The 26,347-nt window shown below is 48.8% G+C and overlaps 1 protein-coding gene across 2 annotated transcripts in view; it reads left to right on the plus strand.

Moving 5' to 3' along the window:
* Window positions 1-26,347, plus strand: part of LOC124026380 (casein kinase I-like) — a 59,227-nt gene that overhangs the window by 21,525 nt on the left and 11,355 nt on the right. The window contains exons 5-8 of one of the 2 annotated variants that reach the window (XM_046339404.1): window positions 1,703-1,851; window positions 3,203-3,380; window positions 6,732-6,841; window positions 16,928-16,993. In XM_046339404.1, the coding sequence (XP_046195360.1) occupies window positions 1,703-1,851; window positions 3,203-3,380; window positions 6,732-6,841; window positions 16,928-16,963 (473 nt within the window). In that variant the 3' untranslated portion in view covers window positions 16,964-16,993. The remainder of the gene's footprint in view (window positions 1-1,702; window positions 1,852-3,202; window positions 3,381-6,731; window positions 6,842-16,927; window positions 16,994-26,347) is intronic. The other variant, XM_046339403.1, reaches the window with a different exon arrangement.

A 26,347-nucleotide genomic window follows, 5' to 3' on the forward strand; every position in this document is an offset into this window, starting at 1 on the left:
TCCAGTTGTATAATAATTAAAGAGCTGTATCTTGACCCATCCTCTCCTCTCAGGGGAGTTTACCATGTCCAGTTGTATAATAATTAAAGAGCTGTATCTTGACCCATCCTCTCCTTTCTCCTCAGGGGAGTTTACCATGTCCAGTTGTATAATAATTATAGAGCTGTATCTTGACCCATCCTCTCCTCTCCTCACAGCTGAGTTTACCATGTCCAGTTGTATAATAATTAAAGAGCTGTATCTTGACCCATCCTCTCCTCTCAGGGGAGTTTACCATGTCCAGTTGTATAATAATTAAAGAGCTGTATCTTGACCCATCCTCTCCTCTCAGGGGAGTTTACCATGTCCAGTTGTATAATAATTATAGAGCTGTATCTTGACCCATCCTCTCCTCTCCTCACAGCTGAGTTTACCATGTCCAGTTGTATAATAATTAAAGAGCTGTATCTTGACCCATCCTCTCCTCTCAGGGGAGTTTACCATGTCCAGTTGTATAATAATTAAAGAGCTGTATCTTGACCCATCCTCTCCTCTCAGGGGAGTTTACCATGTCCAGTTGTATAATAATTAAAGAGCTGTATCTTGACCCATCCTCTCCTCTCAGGGGAGTTTACCATGTCCAGTTGTATAATAATTAAAGAGCTGTATCTTGACCCATCCTCTCCTCTCAGGGGAGTTTACCATGTCCAGTTGTATAATAATTAAAGAGCTGTATCTTGACCCATCCTCTCCTCTCAGGGGAGTTTACCATGTCCAGTTGTATAATAATTATAGAGCTGTATCTTGACCCATCCTCTCCTTTCTCCTCAGGGGAGTTTACCATGTCCAGTTGTATAATAATTATAGAGCTGTATCTTGACCCATCCTCTCCTCTCAGGGGAGTTTACCATGTCCAGTTGTATAATAATTAAAGAGCTGTATCTTGACCCATCCTCTCCTCTCAGCTGAGTTTACCATGTCCAGTTGTATAATAATTAAAGAGCTGTATCTTGACCCATCCTCTCCTCTCAGGGGAGTTTACCATGTCCAGTTGTATAATAATTAAAGAGCTGTATCTTGACCCATCCTCTCCTCACAGCTGAGTTTACCATGTCCAGTTGTATAATAATTAAAGAGCTGTATCTTGACCCATCCTCTCCTCTCTCCTCTCAGGGGAGTTTACCATGTCCAGTTGTATAATAATTATAGAGCTGTATCTTGACCCATCCTCTCCTCTCAGGGGAGTTTACCATGTCCAGTTGTATAATAATTATAGAGCTGTATCTTGACCCATCCTCTCCTCTCAGGGGAGTTTACCATGTCCAGTTGTATAATAATTATAGAGCTGTATCTTGACCCATCCTCTCCTCTCAGGGGAGTTTACCATGTCCAGTTGTATAATAATTAAAGAGCTGTATCTTGACCCATCCTCTCCTCTCAGGGGAGTTTACCATGTCCAGTTGTATAATAATTAAAGAGCTGTATCTTGACCCATCCTCTCCTCTCTCCTCTCAGGGGAGTTTACCATGTCCAGTTGTATAATAATTAAAGAGCTGTATCTTGACCCATCCTCTCCTCTCAGCGGAGTTTACCATGTCCAGTTGTATAATAATTAAAGAGCTGTATCTTGACCCATCCTCTCCTCTCAGGGGAGTTTACCATGTCCAGTTGTATAATAATTAAAGAGCTGTATCTTGACCCATCCTCTCCTCTCTCCTCACAGCTGAGTTTACCACGTACCTGAACTTCTGCCGTTCTCTGCGGTTCGATGACAAGCCCGACTACTCGTACCTCAGACAGCTGTTCAGGAACCTGTTCCACAGACAGGGCTTCTCCTACGACTACGTCTTCGACTGGAATATGCTCAAGTTTGTGAGTAACGTCTCTCTGCTAACGTCTCTGAGTCACCCCCTTCGTTACATTGACCCCGGCCTGGAGTCTTTTCATCACAATATCTCCTTTCTCCTGAAGTGTACACTCGTTCACTACTTCCACAATATCTCCTTTCTCCTGAAGTGTACACTCGTTCACTACTTCCACAATATCTCCTTTCTCCTAAAGTGTACACTCGTTCACTACTTCTACAATATCTCCTTTCTCCTAAAGTGTACACTCGTTCACTACTTCTACAATATCTCCTTTCTCCTAAAGTGTACACTCGTTCACTACTTCCCACAAATCTGGAAAGCGTTGGGATTGGTGGAGACATGGGCTAGTGGGAGGTTCCACTGTATTTCTTCAAGTCAGTGATGTGAACCAGTGCACACTTTGGGAGGAAGGAGAGGTAACTGAGACACAGTAATGGAATGTCCACGGTGGCCATTTTGTTGGTCTACGAATAGCAGTGGTGTCCCTGGCAACGGCAGCCATTTTGAATGCTGATTGAGCAAATTCCTGGTCAATAAGATCCCATGGTGTTGTGATAGTGAAGACGTGGGACAGTGTGACCGTTGTCTCCATGGTGTTGTTGTGATAGTGAAGAGGTGGGACAGTGTGACTGTTGTCTCCATGGTGTTGTTGTGATAGTGAAGGGATGGGAGGTGGGACAGTGTGACTGTTGTCTCCATGGTGTTGTTGTGATAGTGAAGGGTTGGGAGGTGGGACAGTGTGACTGTTGTCTCCATGGTGATGTTGTGATAGTGAAGAGGTGTGACCGTTGTCTCCATGGTGATGTTGTGATAGTGAAGGGTTGGGAGGTGGGACAGTGTGACTGTCTCCATGGTGTTGTTGTGATAGTGAAGGGTTGGGAGGTGGGACAGTGTGACTGTTGTCTCCATGGTGATGCTGTGATAGTGAAGAGGTGTGGCCGTTGTCTCCATGGTGATGTTGTGATAGTGAAGAGGTGTGACCGTTGTCTCCATGGTGATGCTGTGATAGTGAAGAGGTGTGGCCGTTGTCTCCATGGTGATGCTGTGATAGTGAAGAGGTGTGACCGTTGTCTCCATGGTGATGTTGTGATAGTGAAGAGGTGTGACCGTTGTCTCCATGGTGATGTTGTGATAGTGAAGAGGTGTGACCGTTGTCTCCATGGTGATGTTGTGATAGTGAAGAGGTGTGACCGTTGTCTCCATGGTGATGTTGTGATAGTGGAGAGGTGTGACCGTTGTCTCCATGGTGATGTTGTGATAGTGAAGAGGTGTGACCGTTGTCTCCACGGTGATGTTGTGATAGTGAAGAGGTGTGACCGTTGTCTCCATGGTGATGTGTGTCTCTGTGTGTCCAGGGCGCCAACAGGGCAGCAGAGGATGCAGAGAGGGAGAGGAGAGCTGGTGAGGACAGACTGAGACAGGGACAGGCCAGGGCCCCTGCAGGGGCCAGGGGGATCCCCTCTGCCTCCGGACGACCCAGAGGAGCACAGGACGCCGCCGCACCCGCACCCCTCACACCCACCTCACACACAGGTTAGTGAAAACACACACACCCACCTCACACACAGGTTAGTGAAAACACACACACCCCTCACACCCACCTCACACACAGGTTAGTGAAAACACACACACCCCTCACACCCACCTCACACACAGGTTAGTGAAAACACTGAATTGGTTAAATAAAGGTTGATCACCAGGTCTCTCTAACCCCAGGTATCTGTCCTCTATCCCAGGTATGGAGGTGTCTCTCTCTCTAACCCCAGGTATCTGTCCTCTACCCCAGGTATGGAGGTCTCTCTCTAACCCCAGGTATCTGTCCTCTATCCCAGGTATGGAGGTCTCTCTCTCTCTAACCCCAGGTATCTGTCCTCTACCCCAGGTATGGAGGTCTCTCTCTCTCTCTCTCTAACCCCAGGTATCTGTCCTCTACCCCAGGTATGGAGGTCTCTCTCTCTCTCTCTCTCTAACCCCAGGTATCTGTCCTCTATCCCAGGTATGGAGGTCTCTCTCTCTAACCCCAGGTATCTGTCCTCTATCCCAGGTATGGAGGTCTCTCTCTTAACCCAGGTATCTGTCCTCTACCCCAGGTATGGAGGTCTCTCTCTAACCCCAGGTATCTGTCCTCTACCCCAGGTATGGAGGTCTCTCTCTCTAACCCCAGGTATCTGTCCTCTATCCCAGGTATGGAGGTCTCTCTCTCTCTCTAACCCCAGGTATCTGTCCTCTATCCCAGGTATGGAGGTCTCTCTCTCTCTAACCCCAGGTATCTGTCCTCTACCCCAGGTATGGAGGTCTCTCTCTCTAACCCCAGGTATCTGTCCTCTATCCCAGGTATGGAGGTCTCTCTCTCTAACCCCAGGTATCTGTCCTCTACCCCAGGTATGGAGGTCTCTCTCTCTCTCTCTAACCCCAGGTATCTGTCCTCTATCCCAGGTATGGAGGTCTCTCTCTAACCCCAGGTATCTGTCCTCTACCCCAGGTATGGAGGTCTCTCTCTAACCCCAGGTATCTGTCCTCTACCCCAGGTATGGAGGTCTCTCTCTCTAACCCCAGGTATCTGTCCTCTATCCCAGGTATGGAGGTCTCTCTCTAACCCCAGGTATCTGTCCTCTATCCCAGGTATGGAGGTCTCTCTCTAACCCCAGGTATCTGTCCTCTACCCCAGGTATGGAGGTCTCTCTCTCTCTCTAACCCCAGGTATCTGTCCTCTATCCCAGGTATGGAGGTCTCTCTCTCTCTAACCCCAGGTATCTGTCCTCTATCCCAGGTATGGAGGTCTCTCTCTCTCCCCAGGTATCTGTCCTCTATCCCAGGTATGGAGGTCTCTCTCTCTAACCCCAGGTATCTGTCCTCTATCCCAGGTATGGAGGTCTCTCTCTCTCTAACCCCAGGTATCTGTCCTCTACCCCAGGTATGGAGGTCTCTCTCTCTCTCTAACCCCAGGTATCTGTCCTCTACCCCAGGTATGGAGGTCTCTCTCTCTCTAACCCCAGGTATCTGTCCTCTACCCCAGGTATGGAGGTCTCTCTCTCTAACCCCAGGTATCTGTCCTCTACCCCAGGTATGGAGGTCTCTCTCTCTCTCTCTCTCTCTCTCTCTCTCTCTCTCTCTCTCTCTCTCTCTCTCTCTCTCTCTCTCTAACCCCAGGTATCTGTCCTCTACTCCAGGTATGGAGGTCTCTCTCTCTCTAACCCCAGGTATCTGTCCTCTATCCCAGGTATGGAGGTCTCTCTCTCTAACCCCAGGTATCTGTCCTCTATCCCAGGTATGGAGGTCTCTCTCTCTAACCCCAGGTATCTGTCCTCTATCCCAGGTATGGAGGTCTCTCTCTCTAACCCCAGGTATCTGTCCTCTACTCCAGGTATGGAGGTCTCTCTCTCTCTCTAACCCCAGGTATCTGTCCTCTACCCCAGGTATGGAGGTCTCTCGCTCTCTCTAACCCCAGGTATCTGTCCTCTATCCCAGGTATGGAGGTCTCTCGCTCTCCCCAGGTATCTGTCCTCTATCCCAGGTATGGAGGTCTCTCTCTCTAACCCCAGGTATCTGTCCTCTACCCCAGGTATGGAGGTCTCTCTCTCTCTCTCTCTCTCTCTCTCTCTCTCTCTCTCTCTCTCTAACCCCAGGTATCTGTCCTCTACTCCAGGTATGGAGGTCTCTCTCTCTCTAACCCCAGGTATCTGTCCTCTATCCCAGGTATGGAGGTCTCTCTCTCTAACCCCAGGTATCTGTCCTCTATCCCAGGTATGGAGGTCTCTCTCTCTAACCCCAGGTATCTGTCCTCTATCCCAGGTATGGAGGTCTCTCTCTCTCTAACCCCAGGTATCTGTCCTCTACTCCAGGTATGGAGGTCTCTCTCTCTCTCTAACCCCAGGTATCTGTCCTCTACCCCAGGTATGGAGGTCTCTCGCTCTCTCTAACCCCAGGTATCTGTCCTCTATCCCAGGTATGGAGGTCTCTCGCTCTCCCCAGGTATCTGTCCTCTATCCCAGGTATGGAGGTCTCTCTCTCTAACCCCAGGTATCTGTCCTCTATCCCAGGTATGGAGGTCTCTCTCTCTCTAACCCCAGGTATCTGTCCTCTACCCCAGGTATGGAGGTCTCTCTCTCTCTCTAACCCCAGGTATCTGTCCTCTATCCCAGGTATGGGGGTCTCTCTCTCTCTCTCTAACCCCAGGTATCTGTCCTCTACCCCAGGTATGGAGGTCTCTCTCTCTCTCTCTCTCTCTCTCTCTCTCTAACCCCAGGTATCTGTCCTCTACCCCAGGTATGGAGGTCTCTCTCTCTCTCTCTAACCCCAGGTATCTGTCCTCTACCCCAGGTATGGAGGTCTCTCTCTCTCTCTCTAACCCCAGGTATCTGTCCTCTATCCCAGGTATGGAGGTCTCCCTCTCTAACCCCAGGTATCTGTCCTCTATCCCAGGTATGGAGGTCTCTCTCTTTCTCTAACCCCAGGTATGGAGGTCTCTCTCTTTCTCTAACCCCAGGTATCTATCCTCTACCCCAGGTATGGAGGTCTCTCTCTCTCTAACCCCAGGTATCTGTCCTCTATCCCAGGTATGGAGGTCTCTCTCTAACCCCAGGTATCTGTCCTCTATCCCAGGTATGGAGGTCTCTCTCTCTCTCTCTAACCCCAGGTATCTGTCCTCTATCCCAGGTATGGAGGTCTCCCTCTCTAACCCCAGGTATCTGTCCTCTATCCCAGGTATGGAGGTCTCTCTCTTTCTCTAACCCCAGGTATGGAGGTCTCTCTCTTTCTCTAACCCCAGGTATCTATCCTCTACCCCAGGTATGGAGGTCTCTCTCTCTCTAACCCCAGGTATCTGTCCTCTATCCCAGGTATGGAGGTCTCTCTCTAACCCCAGGTATCTGTCCTCTATCCCAGGTATGGAGCGAGAGAGGAAGGTCAGCATGCGTCTTCACCGTGGAGCTCCTGTCAACATCTCCTCCTCAGACCTGACTGGACGACAGGACTCACGCATGTCCACCTCACAGGTTAGACACACAACACCCTGTATGTCCACCTCACAGGTTAGACACACAACACCCTGTATGTCCACCTCACAGGTTAGACACAACACCCTGCATGTCCACCTCACAGGTTAGACACACACACAACACCCTGTATATCCACCTCACAGGTTAGACACACAACACCCTGTATGTCCACCTCACAGGTTAGACACACAACACCCTGTATGTCCACCTCACAGGTTAGACACACAACACCCTGTATATCCACCTCAGGTTAGACACACAACACCCTGTATATCCACCTCACAGGTTAGACACACAACACCCTGTATATCCACCTCACAGGTTAGACACACAACACCCTGTATGTCCACCTCACAGGTTAGACACACACACACAACACCCTGTATATCCACCTCACAGGTTAGACACACAACACCCTGTATATCCACCTCACAGGTTAGACACACAACACCCTGTATGTCCACCTCACAGGTTAGACACACAACACCCTGTATGTCCACCTCACAGGTTAGACACACAACACCCTGTATATCCACCTCAGGTTAGACACACAACACCCTGTATATCCACCTCACAGGTTAGACACACAACACCCTGTATGTCCACCTCACAGGTTAGACACACAACACCCTGTATATCCACCTCACAGGTTAGACACACAACACCCTGTATGTCCACCTCACAGGTTAGACACACAACACCCTGTATATCCACCTCAGGTTAGACACACAACACCCTGTATATCCACCTCACAGGTTAGACACACAACACCCTGTATATCCACCTCACAGGTTAGACACACAACACCCTGTATGTCCACCTCACAGGTTAGACACACAACACCCTGTATATCCACCTCACAGGTTAGACACACACACACAACACCCTGTATATCCACCACAGGCTAGACACACAACACCCTGTATGTCCACCTCAGGCTAGACACACAACACCCTGTATGTCCACCACAGGTTAGACACACAACACCCTGTATGTCCACCACAGGTTAGACACACAACACCCTGTATGTCCACCACAGGTTAGACACACAACACCCTGTATATCCACCTCACAGGTTAGACACACACAACACCCTGTATGTCCACCTCACAGGTTAGACACACACAACACCCTGTATGTCCACCTCACAGGTTAGACACACAACACCCTGTATATCCACCTCACAGGTTAGACACACAACACCCTGTATATCCACCTCACAGGTTAGACACACACAACACCCTGTATGTCCACCTCACAGGTTAGACACACAACACCCTGTATATCCACCTCACAGGTTAGACACACACAACACCCTGTATATCCACCTCACAGGTTAGACACACACAACACCCTGTATATCCACCTCACAGGTTAGACACACAACACCCTGTATATCCACCTCACAGGTTAGACACACAACACCCTGTATATCCACCTCACAAGTTAGACACACACAACACCCTGTATGTCCACCTCACAGGTTAGACACACAACACCCTGTATATCCACCTCACAGGTTAGACACACACAACACCCTGTATATCCACCTCACAGGTTAGACACAACACCCTGTATATCCACCTCACAGGTTAGACACACACACACACAACACCCTGTATATCCACCTCACAGGTTAGACACACACAACACCCTGTATATCCACCTCACAGGTTAGACACAACACCCTGTATGTCCACCTCACAGGTTAGACACACACAACACCCTGTATATCCACCTCACAGGTTAGACACAACACCCTGTATGTCCACCTCACAGGTTAGACACACACAACACCCTGTATGTCCACCTCACAGGTTAGACACACACAACACCCTGTATGTCCACCTCACAGGTTAGACACACACAACACCCTGTATATCCACCTCACAGGTTAGACACAACACCCTGTATATCCACCTCACAGGTTAGACACAACACCCTGTATATCCACCTCACAGGTTAGACACACACAACACCCTGTATATCCACCTCACAGGTTAGACACAACACCCTGTATGTCCACCTCACAGGTTAGACACACACAACACCCTGTATATCCACCTCACAGGTTAGACACAACACCCTGTATGTCCACCTCACAGGTTAGACACACACAACACCCTGTATATCCACCTCACAGGTTAGACACAACACCCTGTATATCCACCTCACAGGTTAGACACACACACACACAACACCCTGTATATCCACCTCACAGGTTAGACACACACAACACCCTGTATATCCACCTCACAGGTTAGACACAACACCCTGTATGTCCACCTCACAGGTTAGACACACACAACACCCTGTATGTCCACCTCACAGGTTAGACACAACACCCTGTATGTCCACCTCACAGGTTAGACACACACAACACCCTGTATGTCCACCTCACAGGTTAGACACACACAACACCCTGTATATCCACCTCACAGGTTAGACACACAACACCCTGTATATCCACCTCACAGGTTAGACACACACACACACAACACCCTGTATATCCACCTCACAGGTTAGACACACAACACCCTGTATATCCACCTCACAGGTTAGACACACAACACCCTGTATATCCACCTCACAGGTTAGACACACACAACACCCTGTATATCCACCTCAGGTTAGACACACAACACCCTGTATATCCACCTCACAGGTTAGACACACAACACCCTGTATATCCACCTCACAGGTTAGACACACAACACCCTGTATATCCACCTCACAGGTTAGACACACAACACCCTGTATATCCACCTCAGGTTAGACACACAACACCCTGTATATCCACCTCACAGGTTAGACACACAACACCCTGTATATCCACCTCACAGGTTAGACACACAACACCCTGTATGTCCACCTCACAGGTTAGACACACACAACACCCTGTATGTCCACCTCACAGGTTAGACACACAACACCCTGTATATCCACCTCACAGGTTAGACACACAACACCCTGTATATCCACCTCACAGGTTAGACACACACACACAACACCCTGTATATCCACCTCACAGGTTAGACACACACACACACACACAACACCCTGTATATCCACCTCACAGGTTAGACACACACACACACACAACACCCTGTATGTCCACCTCACAGGTTAGACACACACACACACACACACACACACACACAACACCCTGTATATCCACCTCAGGTTAGACACACACACACACACACAACACCCTGTATGTCCACCTCACAGGTTAGACACACAACACCCTGTATATCCACCTCAGGTTAGACACACACACTTCTCACAGGTCTGAAAACGTCGTCATGTTTCTAGTCTTGTTTTAATTCCTTTTCAACTCTCGCTGATGACACTTTAACGATCAACACCGCAGGGCGTCCACAAACAGTCACACAGGAATGTGAAACCTTTTCACTGGCGTCATTAAAACATGGCTGTTGCAGGGTGTCAGTGTTTCCCCTATATTCATTTTTAGCCGTGGCGGGCAACCACTGAAGAAGACAATACTTTTTATTTTATTTTATTCAACTTAAAGGACTAAAACCAGATGTGAAGTGTGTCGAAAAGATAACAGACTGATATATATTTAACATGAGATCGTCTTTGAGAATTAACAATCACCAATAGGGGCGGAAGGGTAGCCTAGTGGTTAGAGTGTAGAGGCGGCAGCGTAGCCTAGTGGTTAGAGTGTAGAGGCGGCAGCGTAGCCTAGTGGTTAGAGTGTAGAGGCGGCAGCGTAGCCTAGTGGTTAGAGTGTAGAGGTGGCAGGTAGCCTAGTGGTTAGAGTGTAGAGGCGGCAGCGTAGCCTAGTGGTTAGAGTGTAGAGGTGGCAGGTAGCCTAGTGGTTAGAGTGTAGAGGCGGCAGCGTAGCCTAGTGGTTAGTGTAGAGGTGGCAGGGTAGTCTAGTGGTTAGAGTGTAGAGGAGGCAGGGTAGCCTAGTGGTTAGAGTGTAGAGGTGGCAGGGTAGTCTAGTGGTTAGAGTGTAGAGGTGGCAGGGTAGCCTAGTGGTTAGAGTGTAGAGGCGACAGGGTAGTCTAGTGGTTAGAGTGTAGAGGTGGCAGGGTAGCCTAGTGGTTAGAGTGTAGAGGTGGCAGGGTAGTCTAGTGGTTAGAGTGTAGAGGTGGCAGGGTAGCCTAGTGGTTAGAGTGTAGAGGCGACAGGGTAGTCTAGTGGTTAGAGTGTAGAGGTGGCAGGGTAGCCTAGTGGTTAGAGTGTAGAGGTGGCAGGGTAGTCTAGTGGTTAGAGTGTAGAGGTGGCAGGGTAGTCTAGTGGTTAGAGTGTAGAGGAGGCAGGGTAGCCTAGTGGTTAGAGTGTAGAGGAGGCAGGGTAGCCTAGTGGTTAGAGTGTAGGGGCGGCAGGGTAGTCTAGTGGTTAGAGTGTAGGGGCGGAAGGGTAGTCTAGTGGTTAGAGTGTAGGTGCGGCAGGTAGACTAGTGGTTAGAGTGTAGAGGAGGCAGGGTAGCCTAGTGGTTAGAGTGTAGAGGTGGCAGGGTAGCCTAGTGGTTAGAGTGTAGAGGAGGCAGGGTAGCCTAGTGGTTAGAGTGTAGGGGCGGCAGGGTAGCCTAGTGGTTAGAGTGTAGGGGCGGAAGGGTAGTCTAGTGGTTAGAGTGTAGAGGCGGAAGGGTAGTCTAGTGGTTAGAGTGTAGAGGTGGCAGGGTAGCCTAGTGGTTAGAGTGTAGGGGCGGCAGGGTAGCCTAGTGGTTAGAGTGTAGGGGCGGCAGGGTAGCCTAGTGGTTAGAGTGTAGAGGCGGCAGGGTAGCCTAGTGGTTAGAGTGTAGGGGCGGCAGGGTAGCCTAGTGGTTAGAGTGTAGAGGCGGCAGGGTAGCCTAGTGGTTAGAGTGTAGAGGTGGCAGGGTAGCCTAGTGGTTAGAGTGTAGAGGCGGCAGGGTAGCCTAGTGGTTAGAGTGTAGAGGCGGCAGGGTAGCCTAGTGGTTAGAGTGTAGGGGCGGCAGGGTAGTCTAGTGGTTAGAGTGTAGTGGTGGCAGGGTAGCCTAGTGGTTAGAGTGTAGAGGCGGCAGGGTAGTCTAGTGGTTAGAGTGTAGAGGAGGCAGGGTAGCCTAGTGGTTAGAGTGTAGGGGCGGCAGGGTAGTCTAGTGGTTAGAGTGTAGTGGTGGCAGGGTAGCCTAGTGGTTAGAGTGTAGAGGTGGAAGGGTAGTCTAGTGGTTAGAGTGTAGAGGTGGCAGGGTAGCCTAGTGGTTAGAGTGTAGTGGTGGCAGGGTAGCCTAGTGGTTAGAGTGTAGAGGCGGCAGGGTAGTCTAGTGGTTAGAGTGTAGAGGAGGCAGGGTAGCCTAGTGGTTAGAGTGTAGGGGCGGCAGGGTAGTCTAGTGGTTAGAGTGTAGTGGTGGCAGGGTAGCCTAGTGGTTAGAGTGTTGGACTAGTAACCGGAAGGTTGCAAGTTCAAACCCCCGAGCTGACAAGGTACAAATCTGTCGTTCTGCCCCTGAACAGGCAGTTAACCCACTGTTCCTAGGCCGTCATTGAAAATAAGAATTTGTTCTTAACTGACTTGCCTAGTTAAATACTGGGAAGACTGTCCACTAGATGTTGGAACATTGCTGCTAGAACAGCCTCCACTCGTCTGGGAAGACTTTCCACTAGATGTTGGAACATTGCTGCTATAACAGCCTCCACTCTTCTGGGAAGACTTTCCACTAGATGTTGGAACATTGCTGCGGGGACTTGCTTCCATTGACCCATGAGCATGAATGATGATGAGTGATTAGGCCGAATCCCCCCAAAAAAACATTTCCACTGCATTTCAGCCCTGCCACAAAAGGACCAGCTGACGACATGTCAGTGATTCTCTCGTTAACACAGGTGTGAGTGTTGACGAGGACAAGGCTGGAGATCACTCTGTCATGCTGATTGAGTTCGAATAACAGACTGGAAGGTTCAAAAGGAGGGTGGTGCTTGGAATCATTGTTTTTTCCTCTGTCATCCATGGTTACCTGCAAGGAAACACGTGCCGTCATCATTGCTTTGCACAAAAAGGGCTTCACAGGCAAGGATATTGCTGCCAATAAGATTGCCCCTAAATCAACCATTTATTGGATCATCAACAACTTCAAGGAGAGCGTTTCAATTGTTGTGAAGAAGGTTTCATGGTGCCCAAGAAAGTCCAGAAAGCGCCAGGACCGTCCAGGACCGTCTCCTAAAGTTGATTCAGCTGCGGGATCGGGGCACCACCTGTACAGAGCTTGCTCAGGAATGGCAGCAGGCAGGTGTGAGTGCATTGGGGCATCCGGAAAAATTGTTTGGGGCATCCGGAAAAAAAGCTTGTCCGGAGAAGACAAGGTGAGCGCTACCATCAGTCCTGTGTCATGCCAACAGTAAAGCATCCTGAGACCATTCATGTGTGGGGTTGATTCTCAGCCAAGGGAGTGGGCTCACTCACTATTTTGCCTAAAAACACCGCCATGAATAAATAATGGTGAATCGTTATTCATCAGTCCAGAGAACGTGTTTCCACTGCTCCAGAGACCAATGGCTGTAAGCTTTACACGCCTCCAGCTGACGCTTGGTACTGTGCATGGTGATCTTAGGCTTGTATGTACCTGCTCGGCCATAGAAACCCATTTCACGAAGCTCCCGACGAACAGTTATTGTGCTGGCGTTGCTTCCAGGGACAGTTTGGAACTCTGTAGTGAGTGTTGCAACTGAGGACAGATGATTTTTGTGCGTTTCAGCACTCAGCGGTCCCGTTCTGTTAGCTTGTGTGGTCTACCACTTCGCTGCTGAGCCGTTGTTGCTCCTAGACCTTTCCACTTCACAATAACAGCACATACAGTTGACCTGGGCAGCTCTAGCAGGGCAGAAGTTCAACACACTGACTTGTTGTAAAGGTGGCATCCTATTACGGTGCCACTTTGAAATTCTTTGAGCTCTTCAGTACAGGCCATTCTACTGCAAATGTTTGTTTATGGAGATTGCATGGCTGTGTGCTCGATTTTTATACACCCGTCAGCAACGGGTGTGGCTGAAATAGATTAATCCACTCATTTGAAGGGGTGTCCACATACTTTTGTGTGTGTATATAGTGTATTGAATGGAGAAAAAGTCTCTCCTATATAAGTTTGGTGCAGAAACCACTCCAGCACATTTCAACCTCCAACTCTGATAAAATACACTACTACACTTCACATTTTTAGAAACAGTTAGACATCTTGGCTTCTTTATAGCGTCTTTTAGTAATGTGCTTCCAGATAATTCTAGTCCTGTTTTTCCCTCCTAACGAGTTGGTCCACCACAACAGCACTGTTCAACCTCTAACTGTATTCTCCCAACAGTCACACATATTGGCTTCTTCATAGCATCTTTTTTTGGTCGCTTGTCAAATGGAACCCTACTCCCTCTATGGTGCACGACTAGGGCACTGGTTAAAAGTATTGTACGATACTGTGCATTAGGACAGTATTCACACCCCCTTGACTTTTTCCACATTTTGTTACGTTGCAGCCTTTTTATGAAGTGGATTCAATTGTTTTGTTTTTCTTTATTAATCTACACACACTACCCCGTAATGACATCACAATACCCCGTAATGACATCACAATACCCCGTAATGACATCACAATACCCCGTAATGACATCACAATACCCCGTAATGACATCACAATACCCCGTAATGACATCACAATACCCCGTAATGACATCGCAATACCCCGTAATGGCATCGCAATACCCCGTAATGGCATCACAATACCCCGTAATGGCATCACAATACCCCGTAATGGCATCACAATACCCCGTAATGGCATCACAATACCCCGTAATGGCATCACAATACCCCGTAATGACATCACAACATCACAATACCCCGTAATGACATCACAATACCCCGTAATGACATCACAATACCCCGTAATGACATCACAACATCACAATACCCCGTAATGACATCACAATACCCCATAATGGCATCACAATACCCCGTAATGACATCACAACATCACAATACCCCGTAATGACATCACAATACCCCGTAATGACATCACAATACCCCGTAATGACATCACAAAACCCCGTAATGACATCGCAATACCCCGTAATGACATCACAATACCCCGTAATGGCATCACAATACCCCGTAATGACATCACAATACCTCGTAATGGCATTACAATACCCCGTAATTACAAAGCAATTTTCATAAGTATTCAGACCCTTTACTCAGTACTTTGTTGAAGTGACTTTGGCAGCGATTACAGCTTTGAGTCTTCTTGGGTATGACGTTACAAACTTGGCACATCTGTATTTGGTGAGTTTCTCCCGTTCTTCTCTGCAGATCCTCTCAAGCTCTGTCAGGTTGGATGAGAAGTGTTGCTACACAGCTATTTTCAGGTCTCTCCAGAGATGTTAAACCGTGTTCCAGTCTTGGCTCTGACTGGGCCACTCGAGGACATTCAGTGACTTGTCCCGAAGCCACACCTGCGTTGTCTTGGCTGTGTGCTTAGGGTCGTTGTCCTGTTGGAAGGTGAACCTTCGCCCCAATCTGAGGTCCTGATCTCTCTGGAGCAGGTTTTCATTAAAAGATTTATCCATACTTTGTTCTGTTCATATTTCCCTCAATCCGGACTAGTCTCCCGCTCCCTGCCGCTGAAAAACATCCCCACAGCATGATGCTACCACCATGCTTCACCGTAGGGATGGTGCCAGGTTTCCTCCAGATGTGAAGCTTGATATTCTGTCCAAAGACTTCAATCTTGGTTTCATCAGATCAGAGAATCTTATTTTTTTGTGGTCCGAGAGTTTTTAGGTGCCTTTTGGCAAACTCCAAGCGTCATGTGCCTTTTACTGAGGAGTGGCTTCCTTCTGGCCACTCTACCATAATGGACTGATTGGTGGAGTGCTGCAGAGATGGTTGTCTTTCTGGAATGTTCTCCCATCTCCACAGAGGAACTCTGGAGCTCTGTCAGAGTGACTATCTGGGTCTTGGTCACCTCCCTGAACAAGGCCCTTCTTCCCCGACTGCTCAGTTTGGCCGGGCAGCCAGCTCTAGAAAGAGTCTTTGTGCTTCCAAACTTCTTCCATTTAAGAATGATGGAGGCCACTGTGTTCTTGGGGATCTTCAATGCTGCAGAAATGTTTTGGTACCCTTCCCCAGAACCGTGCCTCGACACAATCATGTCTCGGAGCGCTACGGACAATTCCTTCGACCTCATGGCTTGGTTTTTGCTCTGACATGCACTGTCAACTGTGGGACCTTTTTATATAGACAGGTGTGTGCCTTTCCAAAACATGTTCAATCAATTGAACTTGTAGAAACATCTTAAGGAGGATCAATGGAAACGGGATGCACCTGAGCTCAATTCCGAGTCTGAATACTTATGTAAATAAGGTATTTCTGTTTTTTTTGTATTTGTGTCTTTGTCATTAATGGGTAGATTGATGAAGAACACATTTAATTTCATCCATTTTAGAATAAGAGTAATGTAACACAATGTGCATAAAGGGGGAAGGAGTCTGAATACTTTCTGAATGTAGTGTATGTGGAATAGGATCCCATTTGGAACACACCTCTAGGTGATGTGCTATTAGCCAAGTTGTAGTGTTGTTTTACCTCACACTCGGTTGTCTCCACCTCTCACCCCCCCCTCCTCCTCTCACCCCTCCTTCTCTCACCCCTCCTCCTCTCACCCCTCCTCCTCCTCTCACCCCTCCTCCTCCTCTCACCCCTCCTCCTCCTCTCACCCCTCCTTCTCTCACCCCTCCTCCTTCTCTCACCCCTCCTCCTTCTCTCACCCCTCCTCCTCCTCTCACCCCTCCTCCTCCTCTCACCCCTCCTTCTCTCACCCCTCCTCCTCCCTCTCACCCCTCCTTCTCTCACCCCTCCTCCTCCTCTCACCCCTCCTCCTCTCACCCCTCCTCCTCTCACCCCTCCTTCTCTCACCCCTCCTCCTCTCACCCCTCCTCCTCTCACCCCTCCTTCTCTCACCCCTCCTTCTCTCACCCCTCCTTCTCTCACCCCTCCTCCTCTCACCCCTCCTCCTCTCACCCCTCCTCCTCTCACCCCCCCTTCTCTCACCCCTCCTCCTCTCACCCCTCCTCCTCCTCTCACCCCTCCTCCTCCTCCTCACCAACTCAGAATAGCATTTCCTTCCACCATCATCAAAGAAAGTAGCAGCTCGCCACGTCCTGGTGTGAACGGCTGGTGAGTCACCACTGGTATCCCAAATGGCACCCTGTTCACTATGTCGTGCACTACTTTTGACCAGGCCCTATAGAGGTAGTGGTCCGGGAAGTAGTGCACTATAATATAGGGGGGCGGGTGCCATTTTGGACACAGTAATGTTAGGTAAGAGTGTGGGTGTAGGTGTCCCTTCAACACTAATCCCCTCCCTGGAGAGATATCTATAGGCTGAAGGCGTCCGCGGGCTTCTGGTCCACACTAGGGATTCTTCAATGAAGTGTTTGTTGTCATTCAATGAGAGAGAGAGAGAGAGGACTCGTGTTCTTTTCATGCACATTTCTTTCAATCGATAAATACTCCACCGATCTTAGATGTGAAGTTACGCGACTAAGAACTCCTTGGCACAAAAAAAACTTCAATTTATGACAGATTTCTGGAGTTATCTCAAATTAAATCTGGCTACGGCGTCTCGAGATGGACAAACGGTACTATTGCTGCTTTTCTTCTCGTTATTCAAGCAAAGTTTTTTTTTAGGGGAGTATGTGAGCACACTCGTTGGGTTCAGCTGAGTTCAGCTAGGCTCCAGATGGATGGAAGCATGCTGACGCCTTTAGGCTACGCCCCCATATAGATATCTATGAGTTAGGCTACATCTTGATAGCCACACTGTTACCATACCTTCTTTAGACTGTCAGCTCCCACCCTCACCCCCTATAGAAACAGGTCACATCTCAATAGTCTATAGCCGAGTCTATATATAGTATGACTCAGGTCTAAAGTGACTTGATCCCCACGTCTCCTTCATCTGATCTGAACCTGAAAGAATCAGACCGAAAAGGTGTTTTACACTCAGAGATCCAGAGTACGCCATAGTAGATACACCCCGTAAGGCTCAGATCCAGAGTATGCCATAGTAGATACACCCCGTAAGGCTCAGATCCAGAGTATGCCATAGTAGATACACTCCCAGATCCAGAGTATGCCATAGTAGATACACCCCGATCCAGAGTATGCCATAGTAGATACACCCCGTAAGGCTCAGATCCAGAGTATGCCATAGTAGATACACCCCGTAAGGCTCAGATCCAGAGTATGCCATAGTAGATACACCCCGTAAGGCTCAGATCCAGAGTATGCCATAGTAGATACACCCCGTAAGGCTCAGATCCAGAGTATGCCATAGTAGATACACCCGTAAGGCTCAGATCCAGAGTATGCCATAGTAGATACACCCCGTAAGGCTCAGATCCAGAGTATGCCATAGTAGATACACCCCGTAAGGCTCAGATCCAGAGTATGCCATAGTAGATACACCCTCAGATCCAGAGTATGCCATAGTAGATACACCAGAGATCCAGAGTATGCCATAGTAGATACACCCCGTAAGGCTCAGATCCAGAGTATGCCATAGTAGATACACCCCGTAAGGCTCAGATCCAGAGTATGCCATAGTAGATACACCCCGTAAGGCTCAGATCCAGAGTATGCCATAGTAGATACACCCCGTAAGGCTCAGATCCAGAGTATGCCATAGTAGATACACCCCGTAAGGCTCAGATCCAGAGTATGCCATAGTAGATACACCCCGTAAGGCTCAGATCCAGAGTATGCCATAGTAGATACACCCCGTAAGGCTCAGATCCAGAGTATGCCATAGTAGATACACCCCGTAAGGCTCAGATCCAGAGTATGCCAGATCCAGTAGTACACCCCGTAAGGCTCAGATCCAGAGTATGCCATAGTAGATACACCCCGTAAGGCTCAGATCCAGAGTATGCCATAGTAGATACACCCCGTAAGGCTCAGATCCAGAGTATGCCATAGTAGATACACCCCGTAAGGCTCAGATCCAGAGTATGCCATAGTAGATACACCCCGTAAGGCTCAGATCCAGAGTATGCCATAGTAGATACACCCCGTAAGGCTCAGATCCAGAGTATGCCATAGTAGATACACCCCGTAAGGCTCAGATCCAGAGTATGCCATAGTAGATACACCCCGTAAGGCTCAGATCCAGAGTATGCCATAGTAGATACACCCGTAAGGCTCAGATCCAGAGTATGCCATAGTAGATACACCCCGTAAGGCTCAGATCCAGATCCAGAGTATGCCATAGTAGATACACCCCGTAAGGCTCAGATCCAGAGTATGCCATAGTAGATACACCCCGTAAGGCTCAGATCCAGAGTATGCCATAGTAGATACACCCCGTAAGGCTCAGATCCAGAGTATGCCATAGTAGATACCCCCCGTAAGGCTCAGATCCAGAGTATGCCATAGTAGATACACCCCGTAAGGCTCAGATCCAGAGTATGCCATAGTAGATACACCCCGTAAGGCTCAGATCCAGAGTATGCCATAGTAGATACACCCCGTAAGGCTCAGATCCAGAGTATGCCATAGTAGATACACCCCGTAAGGCTCAGATCCAGAGTATGCCATAGTAGATACACCCGTAAGGCTCAGATCCAGAGTATGCCATAGTAGATACACCCCAGTAAGGCTCAGATCCAGAGTATGCCATAGTAGATACACCCCGTAAGGCTCAGATCCAGAGTATGCCATAGTAGATACACCCCGTAAGGCTCAGATCCAGGTATCAGATCCAGAGTATGCCATAGTAGATACACCCCGTAAGGCTCAGATCCAGAGTATGCCATAGTAGATACACCCCGTAAGGCTCAGATCCAGAGTATGCCATAGTAGATACACCCCGTAAGGCTCAGATCCAGAGTATGCCATAGTAGATACACCCCGTAAGGCTCAGATCCAGAGTATGCCATAGTAGATACACCCGTAAGGCTCAGATCCAGAGTATGCCATAGTAGATACACCCCGTAAGGCTCAGATCCAGAGTATGCCATCGTAGATACACCCCGTAAGGCTCAGATCCAGAGTATGCCATAGTAGATACACCCCGTAAGGCTCAGATCCAGAGTATGCCATAGATAGATAGATCAGAGTATGCCATAGTAGATACACCCCGTAAGGCTCAGATCCAGAGTATGCCATAGTAGATACACCCCGTAAGGCTCAGATCCAGCACCCAGAGATCCAGAGTATGCCATAGTAGATACACCCCGTAAGGCTCAGATCAGATCCAGAGTATGCCATAGTAGATACACCCCGTAAGGCTCAGATCCAGAGTATGCCATAGTAGATACACCCCGTGCTCAGATCCAGAGTATGCCATAGTAGATACCCCCGTAAGGCTCAGATCCAGAGTATGCCATAGTAGATACACCCCGTAAGGCTCAGATCCAGAGTATGCCATAGTAGATACACCCGTAAGGCTCAGATCCAGAGTATGCCATAGTAGATACACCCCGTAAGGCTCAGATCCAGAGTATGCCATAGTAGATACACCCCGTAAGGCTCAGATCCAGAGTATGCCATAGTAGATACACCCCGTAAGGCTCAGATCCAGAGTATGCCATAGTAGATACACCCCGTAAGGCTCAGATCCAGAGTATGCCATAGTAGATACACCCCGTAAGGCTCAGATCCAGAGTATGCCATAGTAGATACACCCCGTAAGGCTCAGATCCAGAGTATGCCATGCCCCCGTAAGGCTCAGATCCAGAGTATGCCATAGTAGATACACCCCGTAAGGCTCAGATCCAGAGTATGCCATAGTAGATACACCCCGTAAGGCTCAGATCCAGAGTATGCCATAGTAGATACACCCCGTAAGGCTCAGATCCAGAGTATGCCATAGTAGATACACCCCGTAAGGCTCAGATCCAGAGTATGCCATAGTAGATACACCCCGTAAGGCTCAGATCCAGAGTATGCCATAGTAGATACACCCCGTAAGGCTCAGATCCAGAGTATGCCATAGTAGATACACCCCGTAAGGCTCAGATCCAGAGTATGCCATAGTAGATACACCCCGATAAGGCTCAGATCCAGAGTATGCCATAGTAGATACACCCCGTAAGGCTCAGATCCAGAGTATGCCATAGTAGATACACCCGTAAGGCTCAGATCCAGAGTATGCCATAGTAGATACACCCCGTAAGGCTCAGATCCAGAGTATGCCATAGTAGATACACCCCGTAAGGCTCAGATCCAGAGTATGCCATAGTAGATACACCCCGTAAGGCTCAGATCCAGAGTATGCCATAGTAGATACACCCCGTAAGGCTCAGATCCAGAGTATGCCATAGTAGATACACCCATAGTAGATACACCCCGTAAGGCTCAGATCCAGAGTATGCCATAGTAGATACACCCGTAAGGCTCAGATCCAGAGTATGCCATAGTAGATACACCCCGTAAGGCTCAGATCCAGAGTATGCCATAGTAGATACACCCCGTCAATCCAGGCCATCACCCCCGTAGATCCAGAGTATGCCATAGTAGATACACCCCGTAAGGCTCAGATCCAGAGTATGCCATAGTAGATACACCCCGTAAGGCTCAGATCCAGAGTATGCCATAGTAGATACACCCCGTAAGGCTCAGATCCAGAGTATGCCATAGTAGATACACCCCAGAGTATGCCATAGTAGATACACCCCGTAAGGCAGATCCAGAGTATGCCATAGTAGATACACCCCGTAAGGCTCAGATCCAGAGTATGCCATAGTAGATACACCCCGTAAGGCTCAGATCCAGAGTATGCCATAGTAGATACACCCCGTAAGGCTCAGATCCAGAGTATGCCATAGTAGATACACCCCGTAAGGCTCAGATCCAGAGTATGCCATAGTAGATACACCCCGTAAGGCTCAGATCCAGAGTATGCCATAGTAGATACACCCCGTAAGGCTCAGATCCAGAGTATGCCATAGTAGATACACCCCGTAAGGCTCAGATCCAGAGTATGCCATAGTAGATACACCCCAGATCCAGAGTATGCCATAGTAGATACACCCCGTAAGGCTCAGATCCAGAGTATGCCATAGTAGATACACCCTCAGATCCAGAGTATGCCATCAGATCCCCCGTAGAGATATGCCATAGTAGATACACCCCGTAAGGCTCAGATCCAGAGTATGCCATAGTAGATACACCCGTAAGGCTCAGATCCAGAGTATGCCATAGTAGATACACCCCGTAAGGCTCAGATCCAGAGTATGCCATAGTAGATACACCCCGTAAGGCTCAGATCCAGAGTATGCCATAGTAGATACACCCCGATCCAAGGCTACAGATCCAGAGTATGCCATAGTAGATACACCCCGTAAGGCTCAGATCCAGAGTATGCCATAGTAGATACACCCCGTAAGGCTCAGATCCAGAGTATGCCATAGTAGATACACCCCGTAAGGCTCAGATCCAGAGTATGCCATAGTAGATACACCCCGTAAGGCTCAGATCCAGAGTATGCCATAGTAGATACACCCCGTAAGGCTCAGATCCAGAGTATGCCATAGTAGATACACCCCGTAAGGCTCAGATCCAGAGTATGCCATAGTAGATACACCCCGTAAGGCTCAGATCCAGAGTATGCCATAGTAGATACACCCCGTAAGGCTCAGATCCAGAGTATGCCATAGTAGATACACCCCGTAAGGCTCAGATCCAGAGTATGCCATAGTAGATACACCCCGTAAGGCTCAGATCCAGAGTATGCCATAGTAGATACACCCCGTAAGGCTCAGATCCAGAGTATGCCATAGTAGATACACCCCGTAAGGCTCAGATCCAGAGTATGCCATAGTAGATACACCCCGTAAGGCTCAGATCCAGAGTATGCCATAGTAGATACACCCCGTAAGGCTCAGATCCAGAGTATGCCATAGTAGATACACCCCGATCCAGAGGCTCAGATCCAGAGTATGCCATAGTAGATACACCCCGTAAGGCTCAGATCCAGAGTATGCCATAGTAGATACACCCCGTAAGGCCATCAGATCCAGAGTATGCCATAGTAGATACACCCCGTAAGGCTCAGATCCAGAGTATGCCATAGTAGATACACCCCGTAAGGCTCAGATCCAGAGTATGCCATAGTAGATACACCCCGTAAGGCTCAGATCCAGAGTATGCCATAGTAGATACACCCCGTAAGGCTCAGATCCAGAGTATGCCATAGTAGATACACCCCGTAAGGCTCAGATCCAGAGTATGCCATAGTAGATACACCCCGTAAGGCTCAGATCCAGAGTATGCCATAGTAGATACACCCGTAAGGCTCAGATCCAGAGTATGCCATAGTAGATACACCCCGTAAGGCTCAGATCCAGAGTATGCCATAGTAGATACACCCCGTAAGGCTCAGATCCAGAGTATGCCATAGTAGATACACCCCGTAAGGCTCAGATCCAGAGTATGCCATAGTAGATACACCCCGTAAGGCTCAGATCCAGAGTATGCCATAGTAGATACCACCATAGTAGATACACCCGTAAGGCTCAGATCCAGAGTATGCCATAGTAGATACACCCCGTCAGATCCAGAGTATGCCATAGTAGATACACCCCGTAAGGCTCAGATCCAGAGTATGCCATAGTAGATACACCCCGTAAGGCTCAGATCCAGAGTATGCCATAGTAGATACACCCCGTAAGGCTCAGATCCAGAGTATGCCATAGTAGATACACCCCGTAAGGCTCAGATCCAGAGTATGCCATAGTAGATACACCCCGTAAGGCTCAGATCCAGAGTATGCCATAGTAGATACACCCCGTAAGGCCCCAGAGTATGCCATAGTAGATACACCCCGTAAGGCTCAGATCCAGAGTATGCCATAGTAGATACACCCCGGCTCAGATCCAGAGTATGCCATAGTAGATACCAGAGTATGCCATAGTAGATACACCCCGTAAGGCTCAGATCCAGAGTATGCCATAGTAGATACACCCCGTAAGGCTCAGATCCAGAGTATGCCATAGTAGATACACCCCGTAAGGCTCAGATCCAGAGTATGCCATAGTAGATACACCCCGTAAGGCTCAGATCCAGAGTATGCCATAGTAGATACACCCCGTAAGGCTCAGATCCAGAGTATGCCATAGTAGATACACCCCGTAAGGCTCAGATCCAGAGTATGCCATAGTAGATACACCCCGTAAGGCTCAGATCCAGAGTATGCCATAGTAGATACACCCCGTAAGGCTCAGATCCAGAGTATGCCATAGTAGATACACCCCGTAAGGCTCAGATCCAGAGTATGCCATAGTAGATACACCCCGTAAGGCTCAGATCCAGAGTATGCCATAGTAGATACACCCCGTAAGGCTCAGATCCAGAGTATGCCATAGTAGATACACCCCGTCTCAGATCCAGAGTATGCCATAGTAGATACACCCCGTAAGGCTCAGATCCAGAGTATGCCATAGTAGATACACCCCGTAAGGCTCAGATCCAGAGTATGCCATAGTAGATACACCCCGTAAGGCTCAGATCCAGAGTATGCCATAGTAGATACACCCCGTAAGGCTCAGATCCAGAGTATGCCATAGTAGATACACCCCGTAAGGCTCAGATCCAGAGTATGCCATAGTAGATACACCCCGTAAGGCTCAGATCCAGAGTATGCCATAGTAGATACACCCCTCAGATCCAGAGTATGCCATAGTAGATACCAGAGATCCATATGCCATAGTAGATACACCCCGTAAGGCTCAGATCCAGAGTATGCCATAGTAGATACACCCCGTAAGGCTCAGATCCAGAGTATGCCATAGTAGATACACCCCGTAAGGCTCAGATCCAGAGTATGCCATAGTAGATACACCCCGTAAGGCTCAGATCCAGAGTATGCCATAGTAGATACACCCCGTAAGGCTCAGATCCAGAGTATGCCATATGCCATCAGATCCAGAGTATGCCATAGTAGATACACCCCGGCTCAGATCCAGAGTATGCCATAGTAGATACACCCAGATCCAGAGTATGCCATAGTAGATACACCCCGTAAGGCTCAGATCCAGAGTATGCCATAGTAGATACACCCCGTAAGGCTCAGATCCAGAGTATGCCATAGTAGATACACCCCGTAAGGCTCAGATCCAGAGTATGCCATAGTAGATACACCCCGTAAGGCTCAGATCCAGAGTATGCCATAGTAGATACACCCCGTAAGGCTCAGATCCAGAGTATGCCATAGTAGATACACCCCGTAAGGCTCAGATCCAGAGTATGCCATAGTAGATACACCCCGATCCAGAGGCTCAGATCCAGAGTATGCCATAGTAGATACACCCCGTAAGGCTCAGATCCAGAGTATGCCATAGTAGATACACCCCGTAAGGCTCAGATCCAGAGTATGCCATAGTAGATACACCCCGTAAGGCTCAGATCCAGAGTATGCCATAGTAGATACACCCGTAAGGCTCAGATCCAGAGTATGCCATAGTAGATAGAGTATGCCACCCCCCGTAAGGCTCAGATCCAGAGTATGCCATAGTAGATACACCCCGTAAGGCTCAGATCCAGAGTATGCCATCCAGTATGCCATACACCCCGTAAGGCTCAGATCCAGAGTATGCCATAGTAGATACACCCCGTAAGGCTCAGATCCAGAGTATGCCATAGTAGATACACCCCGTAAGGCTCAGATCCAGAGTATGCCATAGTAGATACACCCCGTAAGGCTCAGATCCAGAGTATGCCATAGTAGATACACCCCGTAAGGCTCAGATCCAGAGTATGCCATAGTAGATACACCCCGTAAGGCTCAGATCCAGAGTATGCCATAGTAGATACACCCCGTAAGGCTCAGATCCAGAGTATGCCATAGTAGATACACCCCGTAAGGCTCAGATCCAGAGTATGCCATAGTAGATACACCCCGTAAGGCTCAGATCCAGAGTATGCCATAGTAGATACACCCCGCTCAGATCCAGAGTATGCCATAGTAGATACACCCCGTAAGGCTCAGATCCAGAGTATGCCATAGTAGATACACCCCGTAAGGCTCAGATCCAGAGTATGCCATAGTAGATACACCCCGTAAGGCTCAGATCCAGAGTATGCCATAGTAGATACACCCCGTAAGGCTCAGATCCAGAGTATGCCATAGTAGATACACCCCGTAAGGCTCAGATCCAGAGTATGCCATAGTAGATACACCCCGTAAGGCTCAGATCCAGAGTATGCCATAGTAGATACACCCCGTAAGGCTCAGATCCAGAGTATGCCATAGTAGATACACCCCGATCCAGAGTATGCCATCAGATCCAGAGTATGCCATAGTAGATACACCCCGTAAGGCTCAGATCCAGAGTATGCCATAGTAGATACACCCCGTAAGGCTCAGATCCAGAGTATGCCATAGTAGATACACCCCGTAAGGCTCAGATCCAGAGTATGCCATAGTAGATACACCCCGTAAGGCTCAGATCCAGAGTATGCCATAGTAGATACACCCCGTAAGGCTCAGATCCAGAGTATGCCATAGTAGATACACCCCGTAAGGCTCAG

This window comes from Oncorhynchus gorbuscha, unplaced genomic scaffold (genome assembly GCF_021184085.1).
Source record: "Oncorhynchus gorbuscha isolate QuinsamMale2020 ecotype Even-year unplaced genomic scaffold, OgorEven_v1.0 Un_scaffold_2711, whole genome shotgun sequence".
NCBI classification, from domain to species: Eukaryota; Metazoa; Chordata; class Actinopteri; order Salmoniformes; family Salmonidae; genus Oncorhynchus; species Oncorhynchus gorbuscha.